At 39.2% G+C, this 19799-nt stretch overlaps 1 protein-coding gene across 3 annotated transcripts; it reads right to left on the reverse strand.

Annotated features, from left to right (window-relative positions):
• Positions 1 to 2950: 2950 nt before the first annotated feature.
• On the reverse strand, positions 2951 to 10579 carry LOC144529775 (somatostatin receptor type 5-like). Of its 3 annotated transcripts, XM_078269063.1 has the most exons (5): positions 10265 to 10579; positions 7306 to 7495; positions 6486 to 7195; positions 5954 to 6361; positions 2951 to 5475 (listed from the first exon to the last, which is right to left on the reverse strand). In XM_078269063.1, exons 3-5 carry the CDS (start codon positions 7170 to 7172, stop codon positions 5389 to 5391), a joined length of 1182 nt encoding a protein of 393 aa, XP_078125189.1. In that variant the 5' UTR covers positions 7173 to 7195; positions 7306 to 7495; positions 10265 to 10579; the 3' UTR covers positions 2951 to 5388. The 3 variants fall into 3 exon arrangements, with proteins under 3 accessions (XP_078125189.1, XP_078125188.1, XP_078125187.1); XM_078269062.1 differs by lacking the exon at positions 7306 to 7495 and having other exon boundaries at positions 2951 to 5472; XM_078269061.1 differs by lacking the exon at positions 7306 to 7495.
• Between the last annotated feature and the right edge of the window lie 9220 nt (positions 10580 to 19799).

Raw genomic sequence — 19799 nt, forward strand, 5'->3', positions numbered from 1 at the left:
CTAATACTTTAGCTTCCTTATTCCAACTCCTTTAAAATGGGGAGCAATGTTCTCTTCTTCTATTTTAACTCACTTACTGCTTCTATCTGATTGAGGCTGGGGCTGCTATTTGCTGGAAACCCACATTTGTTCCCTGAACTAGTTCAACATTGAGTGGCACGGTGGCGACAGTCACAGTTTTACCTTTTACTTCTGCTTTCATAGTTGTACCTCCTGCTATTAATCATATCATTCCAGTCACTTTACCTCGCAAATGTCACTTTAACTTATCACTTACCTCGTAACTTGTCTTTGCTCTTGTATAGTTCATTTACTTTTACTAGTTGTATATCTTATTTTATTTATTCTTTACAAGTTGTATATACCTCTTATTTTATTTTATTTATTCTTATTTTTTATTTTGTACTCATCTCTTTTTTACTTGTATGTCTGTACTCATTTCTGTCTTGTGCTACTGCAACACCTGACACTGACTTGCCCAACCAACCCCTCGGCTAAACAGAATCCCTTTAATTTCTACCCTGGTCCTTTCCTAGAATCTACCTAATTATTGACTCTTAACATTTACAGATTTTTTTTCTTTCCACACAATCCAATTCTAAGAATCACAGCAGCATTGTCCTTACCCAAAAGACACCTCTGAATGGAGTTCCCCATTTTGCATTCTTCCCAGGAATGGATTGAGTGGGGTTGACAACGCCCTCAGCCCCCCCCAGGTTCCTGCTTCTCTACCCTTTTTGTAGGGGAGGCTTCAGGAGTAGCAGCTTTTTCCTTTGGCACTGAGCCCACTGTCAACCCACGTTGACCGTACCGCCAATGTCACATTGCACTGGGAGTTTTATGTGAATAAAAGGCTCAACAAAAAGGATTTTGTCTTTTAAGTTTTATTGTGACACTTGCAAGCGGACAACAGTCAACGTTCGATCAATTCTCAGGCAGTGTGCAAAGAACTTAGTCATACAGGCAGTTTATATTCAGAATATCAAAATGCCTCCCTGAAGGGGAGACTTTATCTTATTGTTTCTTAATGAGACAACCTAGAGCTACTATCTTTGCTATGATACACAGAGACTCATGAGCTCCGTCCTTAGAGTTAATGGTCTGTGCAACCATAACACACCAACAATCAGTTCATATAAGGATATTTGCATTCCAATATTGCTTTACCGTTGCAGACAGTAAACGTTGTGTTTTCCCACTACAGTCTTCAGTCCTCTAACATGTCGACATTTGCAGGCTTGCAGTAAACGTACCGCAAACTGCAAGAGAAAGCTTTCTTGGCTTTTTAATATGAATTTTGAAAACTATACAAAGTTTCATTTCAGGTTGGTCTGTGATTGGCTTGTTGTTTTGCTGCAATGCAACACAGATGAAAAATAAAGGACATCCTATAATATGTATGTGTTTACACTATAGGTATCATATTTAAAAATGAAATAGAGAAGAATAAAGATTGATTAACACACTGCAGGCTTCTCTTTGCATTAGAGCGTACCAATTTTTAAAGGACAGTGTTGTGCGCTTCTTCACTGTTGACCCTCTTCTACAATATGAATAGACACGCTACCAAAAACTAGTGATGCCTTCCTCTGTCTTTGTGACCGTCACCTGGCAGGTCGTGGCGGTCTGTCAAGTGTCTACCACAGAGCAGCACCACAAATGTGACTAGAAATAACTCACTCTTTTTGGATTATGTGATTATATGCCCACTGTGTTGTCTCTACATGGCAGACCTTCAAAACCAAAGTCAGAAACTGCCCAGAGCATTAACAGGCATTTACAGATTGGTGCTGCAGTGTAACTGCTCATTGTTTTCGCAATACAAGCTAATGGGAGGCACAAATCCATGCCATTTCGGCCCAGATATAAAAACACCTATGAGGTTTGTTGGTTAATTAGACCATTTTCTTACACAGTTCCCAATGGGAGTCAACGAGGGAAATGTAGAACAAGTGGGTGTATGTGTGTACTACATTCATTATTTCATTATATGTGTATTTTCCTTTGATCAAGTAGTTGGCAGATTTTTCTCAGAATGACCCGAGAGACAAAACAAATTAGTTTCAGCGTAATGTGCTCTTTTTCTCTGCCTGATAATAATACTGGTTCTTTCACTTGACATTGAGGTTGATGGAACAAAAGCAACATGACCGGAAACACCAAGGTAACCAAGCTGCAGAAGGCCAAGAGTGTGTTCTACCCCCACAGCCAGCCACAAAAACAGGTTGTCAGTAAACAGACATAGAATAAGGGCTAAGAAAGTACAGCATATGTTATAGAAGTACATAGAGGAATGAGGAAGGACAAAGGCGAGTTTAAGGAGCAGCAGCACAGAGATAGCAGAAGAACAGCAAAGTGTTCATGGGGAGAAGATGATAGATGTTACTAAAGACACATGCGGTATAAAGATGATAATTAGTTTAATTTCATAGACTGTATTATGAGCTTTACTGAATCAAATCCTGTCAGTGATACTTTATGGTGTAATTTAGTACAATTCATTGTGATGATAACACATGAGATGTTATGTTATGAAGTTAATATGCATGTTTGAAATCAGTGATCACCGTTGCAAACATTTTCCATATCAACATAAAAGGTGATGATATGTTAATGTTGTGTTCACAACATTCCCCCGAAGTGGCCAAAATCAGGTATTGCAGGTTTAAGAGGTTACAGGGTTAACTTCTTTTCTTTTGTTGAATTTTAAGTATATTTGTTGTTCTGCACATAAAAAACTTTAGCCTACAGTATATACAAACATCAAATATTTACAAGTATCGGGCTGCCTTACAAGAATGTTTTATTAACCGTTTTCCCCTCTTTGTCTTATTACTAGTTATCAGCTGGATGTTTTTCGCACTTTGTATACCGTGTATTTTTGGAATCTGAATGCCCAGCAAGTTTAAAGGTTGGCACTTAAAATAAGGTATGCTTTACACAAAACAGCTGATTTGTATCATGCATTTATTTGACTTGAGAATCCACAGAATGAGGACTGTGGATTTTGTTCCCCATCTTTTACAGTGCAGTTTCATCAGCAAAGGATCACGTCACAACCATGGAGATGGATAAAGATTACAGTGACAAATAACTCTTTCAACATGCTCATGATGATCTGAAGAGAGATTTCAAAAATCCAAATTTATCCTTTCAACAATTTGCACTCGACACTGTGTTTTTATATGGTGGTCTTTATTATAGAAAGAGTGAAAGGGTTGCTATATCATTAATCTGGGGGAAAAACAAACAAAACCCCACCACCATTAACAAATGTATTTTTTTGGCAAGCCGTATCACATAATACATCAAAATTTGTTCCAATGACCTAGAAAAAAAAGATACTTCTTCTTCTAGTTTAATGCTTTTGCATTATTGAAACTACTTTAACTTCATTTACAAAAAAAAATCAAAACAATTTAACTGAAGTGGTTTATGTTTAGAGACATTAACATTCAAGCGTAAAGCTGCCACTGCTCTGTTTCAACTGAAAATAACAATAAAGTGCTTCAGTCTGAAACATAAACCTGCCATAATATTGATAAATGACAGTGACAATAAACATCAACTGTCTGTTCATGGAATATATGTACACATAGGGGCTTAGTTTCGTGCAGGTGCATGTCAGCAGTCCTACATTGTACTGTGTATAATTCAGGGTGAACGTGCGAAACAGACTTGTTTGTTAATATTCATGATGGCTTCTTTAACAGAACAACCAAGTTACCATTTTTGTTACATGTAAAGATATCATGGAACACAAGACTTCATATTTAAAATGACCTATTATTTTTTTTAAATTCACAGTGTTTTTAATACACACACAAAAAAGTCCTGTAAGGTGTCCATGTTTCCACAGGTCCATCTTACTGAGTTGTTATTCAAACGAGCTCAAACTCACCATAAACATTGGTAATGTGGTCTTGCTTGGCTCAGGTCACAACTATGGAGATGCTACAGTGTTGTCCAACAACTTCCCAATAATGTTGGCATCAAATGTCAAAGCTCAAAGTCCAGCAGATAAACAGTGATGTTACTTCCCCATGGCATCCACTCCAGCACATTTTGTTTTAGAAATGTGAGAGAGAAGAGATAAATCCACAATACTTGGCTGAGCTACTTTAAGGCATTTTCAGTATTGAACATTAAAGTCAAAATGTCACAAAAAGCCCAAACAAACAAGCCCAAAGAAATATAATTGCCTGTGAACAACACTATTTTAACCACCTTTACAATTAACCAACATGCTCACTCTAGTTAAAGCAGCGCAAATTAAATACTGTACATTTTCAAATTAAAGAGAGAACAATGGCTGAGTTTCAAATAAGAGCCTGATGCCCAATAAAGGCCTGGTGGGAATATAACATTGAGCAGGGTGAAATTACCTGTATTATCATGGCTCACATGATAAATTCAGCATAATGTACAAGCACCAATTTTAGAGTTTGTCTTCTTAAAGGAGCAGTTCCACTTTTTGGGAAAAATACTAATTTGCTTTCTAGCTGAGAGTAAGATGAGAAGATTGACCGCTAGTAAGTCATCAGTTGTCTTTTAAAGTCACAGTGAAATGAAAGTTAAAATGTTTTAGTTTCAGTAATGTGATGTTTGCTCTGCTAGTGCAATTTGATATGACGGGCAGGGTTAGCTAGTCGCTCCAAATCACATTCAATTGGATACATTGATGTGAGTCAAACATATTGTTACATTTTACATGAAAGAAAAGCAAAACAAAGTGATTTTGATTGCTTTTGAAACAAATAATACATTTAGAAAATATCTGAAATAAATGTATTATTTTTATTATTATTATTACAATTGTTAAATAGATTTGAAATCATCTTCAACTGTGTCAACTCAACACTTCCTGCACGTGTCTTAGTGCTGTGAACATCATATACTGAATTTATCAAGACAACAGGTAAACACAGATTGATAGCATAAAGCATCAGCAGCAAATATAACAAAAAAGCACATCAGAAAACAAGGTTTCTTACCAGAATATGATCAAAAACTGAAATTAGAGAAAAATGACAGTTTCCAATATAAGCCTGTTGAAAATAAAAGTCTGTTTTTGTAAGGTAAAAAAATGTATTTGAGAATTTAAAGCATTTTAAGGTTGCATGACTGTATTTTGTATTGTACTGATGTTTTTACATCTTTACAATGCAGCCAACCTAGTTATAGTACAAAGACATGAAAAACAAACAAGAATGTGGGGATCCGTGATGAATGGTTTTCCTACTTTGCTCCTCTCAACAAATTCCCCAGTCAGAGAAGGAGGTTCATCAATAAAGACAGGAAATTCCAATCAATAAAAGGTCCTGGAGTAAATTGTCCATGTCCCACTCACTAGTAATGCACTAGCACATGGTGGTTCAGCTTGAAAACTCATAGCGCTGACTGGCCATTCACCTCTGCTTTTGAAGTTAGAGGATTGCTGTCAAGGTCCCCAATCACCTCCATCATGACAGGCTGCTGAAACCACAGACACAGGGATTAGGGATACAATTAAGACAGAATGACAAACTTTGACATGAGCTGTTGCTCTTGTTGTCAGTGAAGGAATCCCTGAGAATGTGAGTGCTGACAGTTATAACCTGGGGGTTTAGTTATTTCCCGTCTGTCACATAAAGTGGGCTTCCTCTCTGGATGTGACATTTTCACACAGAGGATAGAAGACATTAAGGAGACTGAGCACTTTGACAGTTGGGGCTGCTGATAGCTGATGGCAAATTTACAGCGCAGCTTTGGTTTAGGTATGGTCCCAAAGTATAAATATAACTATGAAACATGTTAGTAAGTAAGACTTTCAATAATAAAATTACTATGATACATGTATTTAAAGCACAATTATTGTGTCTCCCTCTGTTTCCACCCTTCTTTTCAATATACCTGCTGTAAAATGTGATATATGTGCTTTACTATTCAGAGATATATACTGTTTGCACAATACCTGAATGCACTGCATTTTCCCATTCTGTGTGGGATTTCTGGGTAAAACAGGATTGTGGTTTTCCTGGGATGCACTCCGTCCCCCTCCGACCCAGCCTGTGGTGCCATAATCATTTGGTTTGTGGAAGCAGAGCACCTTCTGGAAGCTCTGCTTGAAGTTGTCAGAGAGGAAGCCATAGAGGAGTGGGTTGGCGCAAGAGTTGACGTAGGTGAGGATGACCAGGAAGAAGTAGACAGCAGCGGTGGTGTTGTTCTCAGGGATGATATGAATCAGGTTGACAATGTTGGTAATGAAGAAGGGCAGCCAACAAAGTACAAAGACCAACACGATGATCACCACCATGCGTGTCACCTTACGCTCTGACTTACGCCGCCTAGTCAGGCCTGCACGCACACTTGCTGACCTCACCTAAAAGTGAGATGGTTAATTGAAAAGGTTTTATGAGATTATGAGAGCAGAACCTTACAGTAAAATACAATAATGTATTTAGACACCAATAAAAGCCGGAGGCTAATTGTATCTGTCCCATTACCTTAATGACAATGAGCAGGTAGCAGAGGCAGATGACAACCAGAGGACCAAAGAAACCCAGGATGGATGTGTAGAGTATGAAGACAATGGACCACAATTCACGTGGCTCAGGCCAGGTTATGTTGCAGGTGTTGAAGTCCTCCTGTACATGTGAGTAGATTGTTACTGGCAGCACAATCAGTAAGGACACAACCCACACCATGCCATTGAAAACCTTGGCCGCCTGTGGCCTCCGCCATTTGGCACTGCGAATAGGATGAACCACAGCCAGGTAGCGATCGATGCTCATCACCGTCAGGCAAAAGGTGGAGGAGAACTGGCTCATGGCATCAGCAGTCATGCAAACCTTGCAAAAGAAATCTCCATATGGCCAGTAGGAAAGCACACTATTGGTGCCAAGGAAGGGAATTCCCAGGATGTAGAGTTCATCTGCCAAGGCTAAATTGAGGATGTACATGTTGGTTACAGTCTTCATCTTGCTGTAGCGAACCACCACATAGATGACCAGTGTGTTGCCCAGAAGACCCACAATGAAGACGATGGTGTAAACGACTGCGGTGACCACACTGAACGGCATTGGTGCGGCCACCTCTGACATATTGTTGTAGGTGAGGTTGGTGGGGTAGGGCTGGGAGGAAGACATGTTGACATTCTCAGACATCGGTGTCCAATTGTAATAGCCATCCATGTTGAAGAAAGGAGTGCTGGTGTCTGTTTGGATTACAGTAGGAAAAAACTCATTAGAGAAAAGACAGAGACACAAATTTAAAAGCATTATATGGGATACTTAACAATAACCCATGTGCTAAAAAAAAACATACCAGTAGTTTAGTATTGTGGGTTCTGTGAATGTCTGCTTCAGAGAATTATTGTCATGTCTTTTGCACAACAACACATGGGCAGGAGGTACTCTAGGCAAGATGCCCATATTTACCAGGAGACAAGAGAAATTTTCCATTGAATTGTATGGGTCAGTGGCCAGCATGCCATTTCTCTTAATGGGAAGTAGCACTTTAAAAGAAGAGGATATTAGGGTTGCACTTTATTTTTTATTTATGATACATTAAAAAGACTTAATAAGCCGTAATAATCAAATTAGACCAAACTTTATTAGACAGAAAATGAACAGTTATATCCTAATTAGACACCAAACACCTAAATTATGCTATAATTAGTACATTAATAAGACATTAAAAACCTTACTTTGTTCCAAATTAGACCAAAAGAAATAATGTGGTCTTTATTAGAGAGTGAAGAAACACAGTTATGCCCAGACACATTTCTGCTAATTTGAAACCGCATGGAATGCTGTATAAGACCCAATATATACTATACTTTGACCCTATTAAATACCAACTACTGCTAAACCTTCACGTAGTACGATAGCTAGATAATCTGTATTTCGCGAAGTTGCAATGTTTAGTTGATGTTAAGTGTATTCATTGTGCTGTGGCAATGCTGGTAAAGACTCATTTCAGTTACATTAAAAATGCTGCAATGCAAACTAGCCTACTAGCTACCTAGCTAGCCTAGCTAGCTTGCTGCTAAAACGCGCTCTGTCTGATCGGGGGCTTAAACACGATTTACTGTTAAGTGCTGTCACTCCAAGTGAATTAGATGTCCATAATATGGGGACAGAAAAAAAAACAACCTTCAGCCAAGTGGCTGGTAGCCCACATCCTGGATGAGCTAGAATGCCACAGTGATACATAACAGGGTTGAAGTAGGTTTTTGGGCCAAACCTATTCAGCAAAAGTTATTGATTTTGTCAAATTGTTCACTATTTTGTGAAATGCCTACCATGTATAAATATGTATTATTCCTGGTGTTTAATGACATATCGAGACGGCAATATCCTTTGTGTGATACAATAATCCATATGCTGGCGCCAGATATTGATATTTTAATTAATAAAATAAGGCGTTCTAAATAGATTCCCCTGCTTCCAGCATCGCTAATGGCTCCTCGAGCTGGCGCTGAACACATGAATAAGGGAAACTTGAACATAAGTTAACTAGCCAAAGAGGAAGAGGTTTTCAACAAGATGGCAGACAGCAGTTTGAGAAAAATAACAGAGGCCCCAGCCACGTTTAAGTCCAAAGTCAGGACCCATAGTTGCTCTATAGTTCTGTAATCTTAATTCACAGACTGAAAACCTTGTGCTGCAGAATTGTGCTGATTTCTAACAGTTTGGACTTGCGTATATACGGAGAGAAAACATTTTCATGGGCATTTTGTATTCATAGTTCGACGGTTATCATGATGTATCATTATAGGATTGTCTAGCAATATATTGATTATCACAGAATTGCTGTATCGTGATATTACCAGTATTGTGAGCCATGTATTGTATCATATTGTGAGGTACACTGTGATTCCCTCCCCTACTATATTCTAGCATACAAATGGTAACAGGAGATGAGGTACACAAAGGATGACTTTACTGATTGACACACAGTTCAGATGTACATCTGTACAGTTCAGTACAGATGTTTGCTGATGGATCTTTTACGTAATTAAAAGTAACAATACCACAGAGTAAAAATACTGGATAATATTATTATTATTATTAATAATATTAATAATAATAATATTATTATTATTATTATTAATACTACTAATATTATTCTTCTTCTTATTATTATTAATAATAATAATAATAATAATAATAATATAACTGGATTATAATTATTGATGCATTCAAGTATGCTGTACATCAATGCTGCAGCTGGTTAAGGTGGAGCTCATTTTAACTACTTTATATACTGCAGTATATCTAACATCTACAACAATACATCCTTTATTAGTTGATGTATATATATTGTAAAAAATATCTGAATCTGCAAAAAGAACTAGTAACTGGCTGTCAAATAAATGTAGTGGAGTAGAAGTATAAAGTAACATAAAATTAAAATGATCGTAAAGTAGGCCTGAGGTACTTTTTTTACTTCAGTATAATACATGAGTAAATGTACTCACCACTGACTATTATGCAACTGAATGTTGAATGTTGGTAAATGTAAGACACGTACTTATCTGATTGAGGACATCTGAACATTTGTATTTCACCTAAACTTTAAAACAATGAATTCTCTATTAATTAAAGTTATTATTTACATTCTGTCGTCAATCTATAATACACATATCGTGCGAGTGCACCACACTGTGAACCCTACATGTTTTGGGGTCTTAAGGTTGTAACGGTATCCCTAATAGCCATAGACGTGTAAGCCTGAAATTAGAGCAATGGCCAGTTGGCACCCTAATAAATAAATGCATCATGCTCCTGTAAGACTGCATATATGTCCTCGCCTGGTGCCTTGTGGGTGACCTAAAATAATAATAACCTTATAATAGTTGTCAGACGTTGCAACCCGAGGCTGTGAGAACGTGTTGCACAAATAAATGGGGTGACGTGAAGATTCACTGAACCGCGCTTCAAAACACGGGACTGACGGGCAGCCTGCAGCATGTTGTTTAGAAACAAACACTTGAAGCCCCTGTCCCCTTCCTGGATGCATGGGGCTTGACATTATTTCCCACCAAACTACAATAGCCCTAGCCCGCAGTCATGAGACTCATTAAATCGGAGTTTGACAAATAAACCTTTAGGCTCATAACAATTTTCCAAACACAGTGCGCCGTTTCACGTCCTTTGTTGGGTAATCAAGGACTAAAATAAACTATGATGAAAATATTTCAAAGGGTTACATTTAATTCAATATCATAAACACATTGTTTTCTTTTAAATGCCGTGACATCCGATGGGATTCAACCTACCTGTGCGCTCCTGTGTGCCACTATCTGGTGGCGTGATGCGCATCTCCCGCGGTATTCATGCAGCTTTCTTCGAGGTCAACTCTCTCGCTCTTTTGACTCGTCGCTTGAAAGAGAAACCTCCTCACACTTGACTTTTCTTCTTGAGTCATTTTCTTGATGTCAGCACGCTCAGATTTCCATTTACAGAGGCGCAAAATGCAACAATATCTTACAGGACTTATCCTCACAGGTTAGGTCTGAAGAAAATTCTGTGCAAGGGGAAATACATCCCTAAGCTGGAAGGAGTCTCTCACTTGGTCATTTAGCGCCTCAACTCACTGCGAGTATTTATGTGGAAAACATCACCCCGCCTTTAGATGTGAAAGTCCCACCCATGGGTGGTAATCACCTCACAGCACAAGACCAGTTGCTGTTGTAGAAACACACTTTGTAGCTCTCTTTTACTTTTCTTCGCCTGTAGAGCTTCCAGTCAATCATAAAGTGATACTATAACTATATGATAATAATATATGATAACTTTTTAACTGTATGTGAGGGACAATGAGAGAAATGGAGCAATGTCCAGGTGCAGCCTGGGGAATAAATCACCTTGATTGTGTCCTGCGGGCACCTGAGACGGAGTGGGAGAAATTATGCTGAAATGGAAAAATGGTGGTAGGGGGGGATGAGATTGGCGTTGAGGGAGAGATTTGATGGTAATTGTGAGGGAAAGCTGCCAACTTTTAAGACATTAGCTTTGTGTTGCTGTCATCCAGGTTAGGATACAGGAGTGCAGCTGTGTGTGTGTGCAATGTGTGCCTGTGTCTGTATTTGCTTGTTTACAGTGTGTACTCCATTCCTGTATTTTCCATCAGTCTGAAGCATCAAAGTGGGTTTTGAAGAAACATGAGGAAGTAGATGACATCCTATTGTTTATGGGTCTTGTTTAACCGGTCCTAACCAGACCATTGGGCAGATATATGAGACTTGTGAGTGTATAAACACTGTCAGAGGCTTGTCCTGTGGAGAGAGTGTAGCACTGCCACGATGATGCCTGGTCTGTTACACTGTATTTTCTCCATTGCAGGCAATGCAGCTCTTATTTTTAAGGTTACGACGACTACATAAACAACTCTTTTGATCATGCACACCAAATGTTCAGGTGTGTGACACATGAATCAGAATCAGAAAAGGGTTTATTGCCAAGTAAGTAACACTTAAAGGGAATTTGCCTTGGTGGTTGGTGCATACACAAACAAACATATTGAACATTAGGCAAATATAAACCTGTTTGTCCAAATTGTTGAACAGTTTCTTTTTGTGGCTGTTGACATTACAGAAAATGTACCAAACGTAAAGGTGTTAAACTGGACTAAAGGGTACAATAAATACAGTAAGCACAAGAGAGCATTTGAATTATACTCCCAATTTCCGTCTTAATTGTGCATATTCCTGCTTATTCTGCCTCTCCGTCCCTCTCTTTAGCAATTTCCTCTTTCACAGGCCCCTTCAGCGTTAAGCTTTACCTGTCCACCAGACGCCTTCAGACTTTTCTCCTTTCACTCCAGATCCCGCCACTCCCATCTGCCCTGCAATCAATGTATTCCCTCACCAGCCAATGCCAGGTTGTCTTGTCTGCCAGCCTGTTTTGGGCCCTATTGCCTGAACTCTGGATTTTGGATTTCCTTGCCTGCTCCTTGTTGGAATAGTTTACCTCTCTGGTTTTGACCCTTGCCTGCCTAATGGACCTGTACGCCTTTGCATCTTATTTTTTCGTTAATAAATCATTAAACTGCACTAAACTGCCTTTTGGGTCCTACTCCTGTTGCCCCGCTCACTTCAGCCGTGACAACCAGTTTATTTAAGGAGAGCTCAAAGTTTACACATTAAAGTCTGTTTACAGGTCTTGGGGAGTTTTACTGCATATGTGGAATTTGTGGCTCCAGAGAGACAACACGTATATACGTATAAAAATACATGCATACACTTTTACCTCACATAAACACACACACACACAGACGCACACACACACACACACACACACACACACACACACACACACACACACACACACACACACACACATTGTTTGTGTGCAAGCTAAAAAGTTGAGTGTGTGCAAGGTCAAAAGTTGTTTGTGTCCAAGCTAAAATGTTGTATGTGTGTGAGCAAAAAAGTAATGTGTGCGAGCTGATATGTAAATGGTGTCCCGGATTTAGCTCAGTTGGTAGAGCAACTGTTTACTAATTGGAAGGTTGGCAGTTTGATCCCTTTTTACCTTGCACACAGACAACATGCTAAAAAGCATGCACATAAAAATGTGTATGCGTGAGAAAAAGTGTTGTATGTGCATGCCTTTTATGTGTGTGTGCGAGGTGAAAGCGGTGTATGTGCATGCTTTTTGTGTGTGTGTAAGGTAAAAGTAGAGAATGTGCATGCATTTTTGATATATGGCCTAAACGGCTCCTCATAGCCTACTCCTCATCTCAGCTCAAGGCTACATAAGTCTATAGGCTACCCTCGACGTTCCACTTCTGGGATTGCTGCAGGAAACTCTGCTGGATGCATGTATTTTCTCCTTCCAATTTCTTTGTGTTGGAAATTGAAACTCTGGTGGATTTATGAGACTATGGTTAACTGCTCCTCAGATCTCTGCAGGGTAAATTGAGACAGCTAGCTAGACTACCTGTCCAATCTGAGTTTTCTGTTGCACGACTAAAACAACTTTTGAACGTACACGTTCCACCAAAACAAGTTCCTTTCTGAGGCTATTTTGCAGCGGCTCCGTGAGGAGCTTAGCACTGCCCATGATGATTTTGATTGGTTTAAAGAAATGCCAATAAATGAGAGCACGTTTTTCTCCCATCCCGGAATGCTGTGTGGACTAGCCAGACCCTCCTCCGCAGAGTGTGGAGGATGGTCTGGCAAAGTGATACTAATGGCGGTTTTCCATTACATGGTACCTGCTCGACTCGCCTCGACTCTACTCGCCTTTTTTGGTTTTCCATTACGAAAAAAAGTCCCTGGTACCTGCTAACAGGTACTTTTTTTAGTACCACCTCAGTCGAGGTTCCAAGCGAGCTGAGCCGATACCAAAAGGTGACGTGAAAGCGACAGAGGAGGGTGTCCTGAACAAACCCGCCATTTTTAAATAGTTTAGCCAGCTGTGTTTTTTTTTTTGCTGCCTCCAGCTTCATTTGAAACAAAATGTGTCTTCTGGCTGTGGCAACAACAACACACCTTCCACGTTCTGTGTGTGTGTGTCGCGTTAGGTCACGGCAGTTTACTGCGGCACCGCTATGACGACCAGCCATGCTGAGGCGGTACTAAAATCTGCAAAGGAAAACGGACGCACACTGAGGCGAGTAGAGTCGAGGCGATTAGAGTCGAGGCGAGTCGAGTCGAGCAGGTACCATGTAATGGAAAAACGCCATTAGGCTAGTCTATGCTATTAACATAACACACCTCTCTGACCGAACTGGCGGTTGACTTGCATTGTGGGTAAGTGGATAAGTTTGAAGAAGAATGCGTGGAATGAAAAAGACGACATCTCTAGTTCTGTTTGATCGATTCTGATCCTTTAAAAAAAAGGTCTATAGTGAATCTGACAATGTTATACATGTAGTACAATGCTAAATCGTTGTTTAGGACACCTAGCTACAACTGATGCAGTCTAATACAACAGCCCTGCAATAAAACCTGTTTTAATCTACTCTCATTGATATAAATGGGATGGACACAATATGAAGTTGTTTTTAAATGGCCTTTGTCTTGTATTGCTTGTTTCATATTCCGTTAGTGTGTTTAAATTCTTATTAGCCTAAATTTTCTGCAGTGATCTAATTTCCTCAGTTAAAGTTGAAACACCAAATCTTGCCATAGATGGGATTGCTCCACTAGCTGAGTGCAAAAATACTGAGCACACATGGAAATACTACAATGCGGAACCAAAAGGATTGCTGGAGATTTGTGTTTGTTTTAAAAGATCTGCAGTTTTAGCTGTAAGTCAGAAAAAAGTATGTGTACGGCTTTCGTCAATGAGATCAACATTTTCTAACATATTCTATTGACAGTTAAATCCGAGGGGAATTCTGATAAACTGAGCAGTAAATTGCGTCCCTATAAACTACTGTGCTGTATTGCTTACTACTATTCTACCTGTGAGACTTGTATTGCAAAAAAGTGATCACCAGTAGTTATACATGAAGAATATACAGTACAGTATACTGAGTGCAGTACTCTATGTCGTCTAATCAGAGTACTTGTTTCAAACTTTTTTATTGTAAAATCTGGAAAAGAAATGTTGTATTTTGCCTTGATTTGACACAATTTTATTGTTTTAATGTTACTTCTGGTCTGTGTCTGCTAGTTGTTAAAATATGATACAGAAATAATCAGATGGCTGTGGACTACAAGATTACGTTGAAAATATGAGATGATTCTCCAAACAGTCCTGTTCTTTCTCCTAGCGCTCTGTTACTCTGGCTTCAAGCCCATGCTCTTCCTGCCTTCCTATATCAAGCTACGGGAACGTGCATCAAGATCACATCAGAGTGGTGTCAGTCACCGACTTTGTCCGGCTGATGACAAAAGCTGGCGGGGATCGATGAGAGAACTCTCAAGCTTACAGGAGTGCGACTCGTGTGTGGTGTTTATGGCAACCAAGTTCAATCAATACTCCACCACTGATCACCCAGATGAGAAGGAACGGTGTGTGCGTATTTGTGTGTGGTTTTGTGTGGAGGGCAGGGTTGATTGGAGGACAAAGAGAGAAAGAAATGAATGAGATGATGTCCGGAGTGGCGACTCTGTGGTTGACGTTGTGTGTTGCGGTAAGAAGATGAAATAGTCTTCACATTCATGGACAGAATATGCAAACAATAAATCGGTCTCTGTGCGTGTATGTTGTATGTTCAATCTATTTGAGATGAGCTGGCCATTTGGAAAACTTTGCTGACACACAGCAACCATGGGCGAGTGAGTTCTTAAAGCCTTCATGAGTTTTTTGTCTCTCTGTGGTCTGTTTGTACATCTATGTAATATCCTTTTAATGCAGTTTTAATTAAATTTTGTAATTTAGGCACTGGGCTGTCTGTTGTGGAAGGGAGCTGTCTTCACGGAGCTAACCAACTTATTTGCCTAATGTTGTTTACTTTCTACTTCAGTTGTCAATTACGAAAGAAATTATTAGGTGACATCAGGAAAGTCGTGCAGGTTTGCTTTTGTAGTCAGTAACAGCCTTTTCCCCCCTGTTCAGTCAAGCCACTAGGATCCTAAGAGAGGACACTGCCTAAGACTGCCACACCCCTGACCCCCACATTCTGCTTTATGATAAATCATGCACAAGAAGGAGCTGTTGGGATTACATTTTACTGGAATTGTACCTCGTATGATTTCTTGTGACAAATAAAAATTAATGGATTGATTCATGTAGCTGTTTATCTATACAGACTCCAGATGGAGCTGTTGACTGTGGTGGACTCGACATGCGTCCATGTGCTGCTAGTGCCAATTTATCCTTTATTTTACGGTGCTATCTTGCGCTACATCGTCAGTTAAGACAGAAACACTTGTTTGGCCGGTACACCATCTCTGGGCTTCCTGTAACAATAGCTGTCAATCCAGGTAGGCTACAAGGAGGTTTGTGTGGATGTGATCGCGTTGAAGTGTAGAGGTTTATTCCTCGACGCAGAAGGTCCAGTGTTCGAGTCTGACCTGTGACGGTTTTCCTGCATAATCTTAAAAAAAATAAAAATAAATATATATATATATGTGTGTGTTGAAAGAGAAAGCTCAAATGTCCAAAAGAGAGCAACAGAGAATTTGTTTTTTCCCACACCAAGATTTTTTTGTGTTCATCAGTGTCATTTTCACAAAATCCACAGCTAAAATTAAAAAGAAATTATTCAAACTGAAGGAAACATTTCCCCTAATTTAGAGACTATTAAAAGAAATCCAAACCTCACTCATGATTCCTTTTTTATTATGCGAATAAGTTGTCGTACTTAATATTTCTTCTAACAAAGACCCTTTGTACTTTCCCCTCAGGGCCAAATCAGAGTAGTTAATTAGAAAGGATCGAAAGGCTATATTTAAGTAAACCAATTTGACAATTTTAATTATAACTTGCAAGGACTGGGTGGATGAGGGAAGGATTTTCCAAAAAAAGACATCATTAAGCATTTAGGCAACATTAGGCTTTTACAGAAGGGACAGTGTCAGCCTGTATTTAACACCCATGTCTGTAGAATGGGAGGATCTACACAAAGTGGAGCTCAAAATAACCACTCCAGATGTCAGGTGTGTACATGTTAGAGAAAAAAATAAAATAATTGTCAGCTTAGCCAGAAAATAGAGTAGCTTATTGACACTTTTGCATCAATAAACACAAACCCTTGTCCCCAAAGGTGAGTTAACATTTTGCAAAGCAGGAGGACAAAATACTGACTGTCCTTAAATCTTTCAGAAGAAGGAATGGCCCTAAAGGTTTGTCTGATTAAGACTTGGGATACCACGGTGGATGTCATGTACTAGCTGGTGGGATAGGAAACAGCAGAAGGGTTCTGACATTGGCCAGGTTCTAGTTTTCAAAGTGCAGAAATTAAAATATGTCTGAATATCATACATATAATCAAACCTAGATTATATTTTGTAAATGTGTTTCTGAGTACAGGAAAAGTTTCAACATTCTAAAAGGATGTTTGTGTTGATGAAAGAAATAGTTGCCCCTTTGCATTAACACTTTATAAAGCATAGAGTGAGTTTTGAGGCTTTATTTGAAATTATTTGTTCTTAAATGAGATCTGAGACATCTAACTGGTAGTCATCATTAATAACAATCACTGAGAATATAGCAATTAGCTGAAATAACTTGTTATATTGGAAAGAAACACATAATAAATCTTTCTAAAACGTACAACATGTTGACATAAACTAATTATTGTGTTATTGTGCAGAAGTATAGGGGGGCAGAGGCGACAGCCAGGCAGCAGTAATAGATCTGAACATAACCCACTGACAATTTGACAAGGAATATGTCACGCAGGAGTTCACATGCATGGCATACATGCTTTCCACATGCATAAATTATTAGTATTATTAGATCCACCAGCTGGGCCATGGCCTTTGTAAGTGGATAACTGGGTTAGCTTGATTTGATTGTTGATGGTTTGACATGGGCCTGGATTTTTTGGTTCTTCGAAGCTGGCATGGGATTTATGTGGTGCTACTGTCAGAGCCCTTGAACTACTTTTTACATATATAATATACTGTACAACTGTTTTTCTCCTAAAGAGAAAGTTATGAAGATGTTATTAAGAAAAATGTTTAAATAATGATGGCAAATAAATGTTCACCTAAAAGATAAAATACAGTGGCCAAGGGCAAACACACTACAACGTCCCAAAAACACTTCCATTGGGAGAAACGTGCTGCAAATACAGAAATGATGCAAGTAAAACAACACACACAAACCCCGAAACACATGCGACAGAAAAACACTGCTCATCCAGTCAACACAACAGAAGTTCTTCAGGCCATCCACATTTATAACATGACATGGCAGAAGACATTGCTGAGAGATTACATTTATTAAAGACTTATATTATTATTTACTGTCCTTTGTAAAACAGAAAATAATACAGCAAATATACATGGAAAGTACATATCAAACACATTTACGAAATGTAAAAAAGTCATAAATCGATTACAAACTGTGGCCCGATGCGACTCGGGGGCAGACAAACAACATTAATTGACACTTATAGAGGGCCATATGAGGTTAACAATATATTATAGTTGTATAATATATCCAGCTGCTGCTGAAGCAAAGACATCGCTGCAAAAAGTGGATCAAATACAGTATAGAGCATTACGTTTATGTATAACAGCTATTAAGTCAACCCACATTGACGCAGTAGAAGCTAATAGAAGCAGGAGAGACCCCGTTTAAGTTAAGAAGAGACAAACTTACACTTGCATACTCTGTTTTTTTTTTTGTTTTTTTTTACTTTGCACCGTTTCTGTATTTGCAGCACGTTTCTCCTACTGTAATGGAAGCGTTTTTGGGCCATTGTAGCGCGTTTGCCTTTATACATAAAATACCTATATATAATAAAAATTCAGCTTCTAGGTCTCTGAAACGTAGCAATCCACTGTTAGCAACATTAGCATTATAGCTAAGACCCTTGTTTTTCGATGCTGTCCTCCCCAGAAAAATATAATGTTTGTATATGCAGCAATTATAAGCCATATTTACGTTTATAGTGGCGGCGCCTTCCAGTGGCCGTAGTAATCATGACGGGAGCAAAGCAGGAAGTAAGGTGACGAAGTATAAGAGCGACAAATTCCACGTAAGGAGGAAGGTTGGGGTGGTGGATGGGTCAAACAAATGTAGGATCTTACCCAGGAGACCGGGATTCATGTCCTGTTGAAAATAAAGGAAAGCGTTTTTTTCCCCCCCGTTGTGGAACAAACCGAACAAACGTGACAAACAGAACTATGTCACATTCTGCGCTACATGCATAACCGGAAGTGAAGTAGAGAGTAGTTTTTGTGGTTTAGATATGAGGACGGAAAACACTCCTGTGGGTCTTATTTCCTAGGGGCGCTTCACTGCTAGGGGCGCTAATTTATGAAATGCTCCTGTGGATCATATCAGAGTGTAGCAATAACCAACCTTTATCTTCACATTGTAAGGAGGACTTGTTGTGTTCTGTACACAGTGTACAATGCAATCATGCAGGCAGATTCACACACAGACACACACACACACACGCACGCACACACACACGCACATACACACGCACACACACACACGCACACACACACACGCACACACACACACACACACACACACACACACACACACACACACACACACACACACAAACACACGCCCACACATTTTTCAGATGTATTGATTTCTTCCAGTGACACTCTTGAAGTAGTGCCAACTAATTAGTGGTGATTACTTTTCATTGTGTACTCCTCTGATTACTGCACAGTTGAATCAAAGGTCACTAATGAGAGGGGAAGTTTAATACAAGATAATGACCAAAGAGAAGGAACAGAGTAGGTGTGAGTCACAGCGACACACGCTGTCACGCTTACATCTATGGTTATTTCAGTGGATAACAGCATGCGGCTAGACAAGAATGTTGAAACACCGCTCAGATTTCAGGGCCATGTGTCAATAAACTGTGAATTGCCCACATACACATTACATGCAGTATACATGTAGTATACAGTGATTCCAGCATAATTAAAAAATATGTAGAGAAAAAGCAAAGCTCCTGTTTACAGGTGGGTTTCAGCTTGCATGCTCAGTAAGTAATCATTTGGAAAACTGTGAAGACCTTATTACCACACTCTCCATTTAATGCATAATGAATGATAATGCTCACTTTCAGCTGCTTTTGCAATCTCTTTCATATTATCTTGATGGGGTGCTATAATTGAAGGTCAAGGTAATTTTAACAACAAAAGACCACAAGCCCAATTTTGCTAGCACATCAGGGGTGATGCATCTTGTCAGTGATTGTCCCAAAGGGCATCC

This window comes from Sander vitreus, chromosome 15, assembly GCF_031162955.1.
Source record: "Sander vitreus isolate 19-12246 chromosome 15, sanVit1, whole genome shotgun sequence".
NCBI lineage: Eukaryota > Metazoa > Chordata > Actinopteri > Perciformes > Percidae > Sander > Sander vitreus.

Coding starts and splice junctions, on each gene's coding strand:
- LOC144529775 (XM_078269061.1), bottom strand. CDS start 10,307: ATGCGCATCACGCCACCAGATAGTGGCACACAGGAGCGCACAG. Junction 6,362..6,485: donor ACCTGCTCATTGTCATTAAG/GTAATGGGACAG, acceptor TCTCACTTTTAG/GTGAGGTCAGCAAGTGTGCG. Junction 5,476..5,953: donor GGAAAATGCAGTGCATTCAG/GTATTGTGCAAA, acceptor CTGTGGTTTCAG/CAGCCTGTCATGATGGAGGT.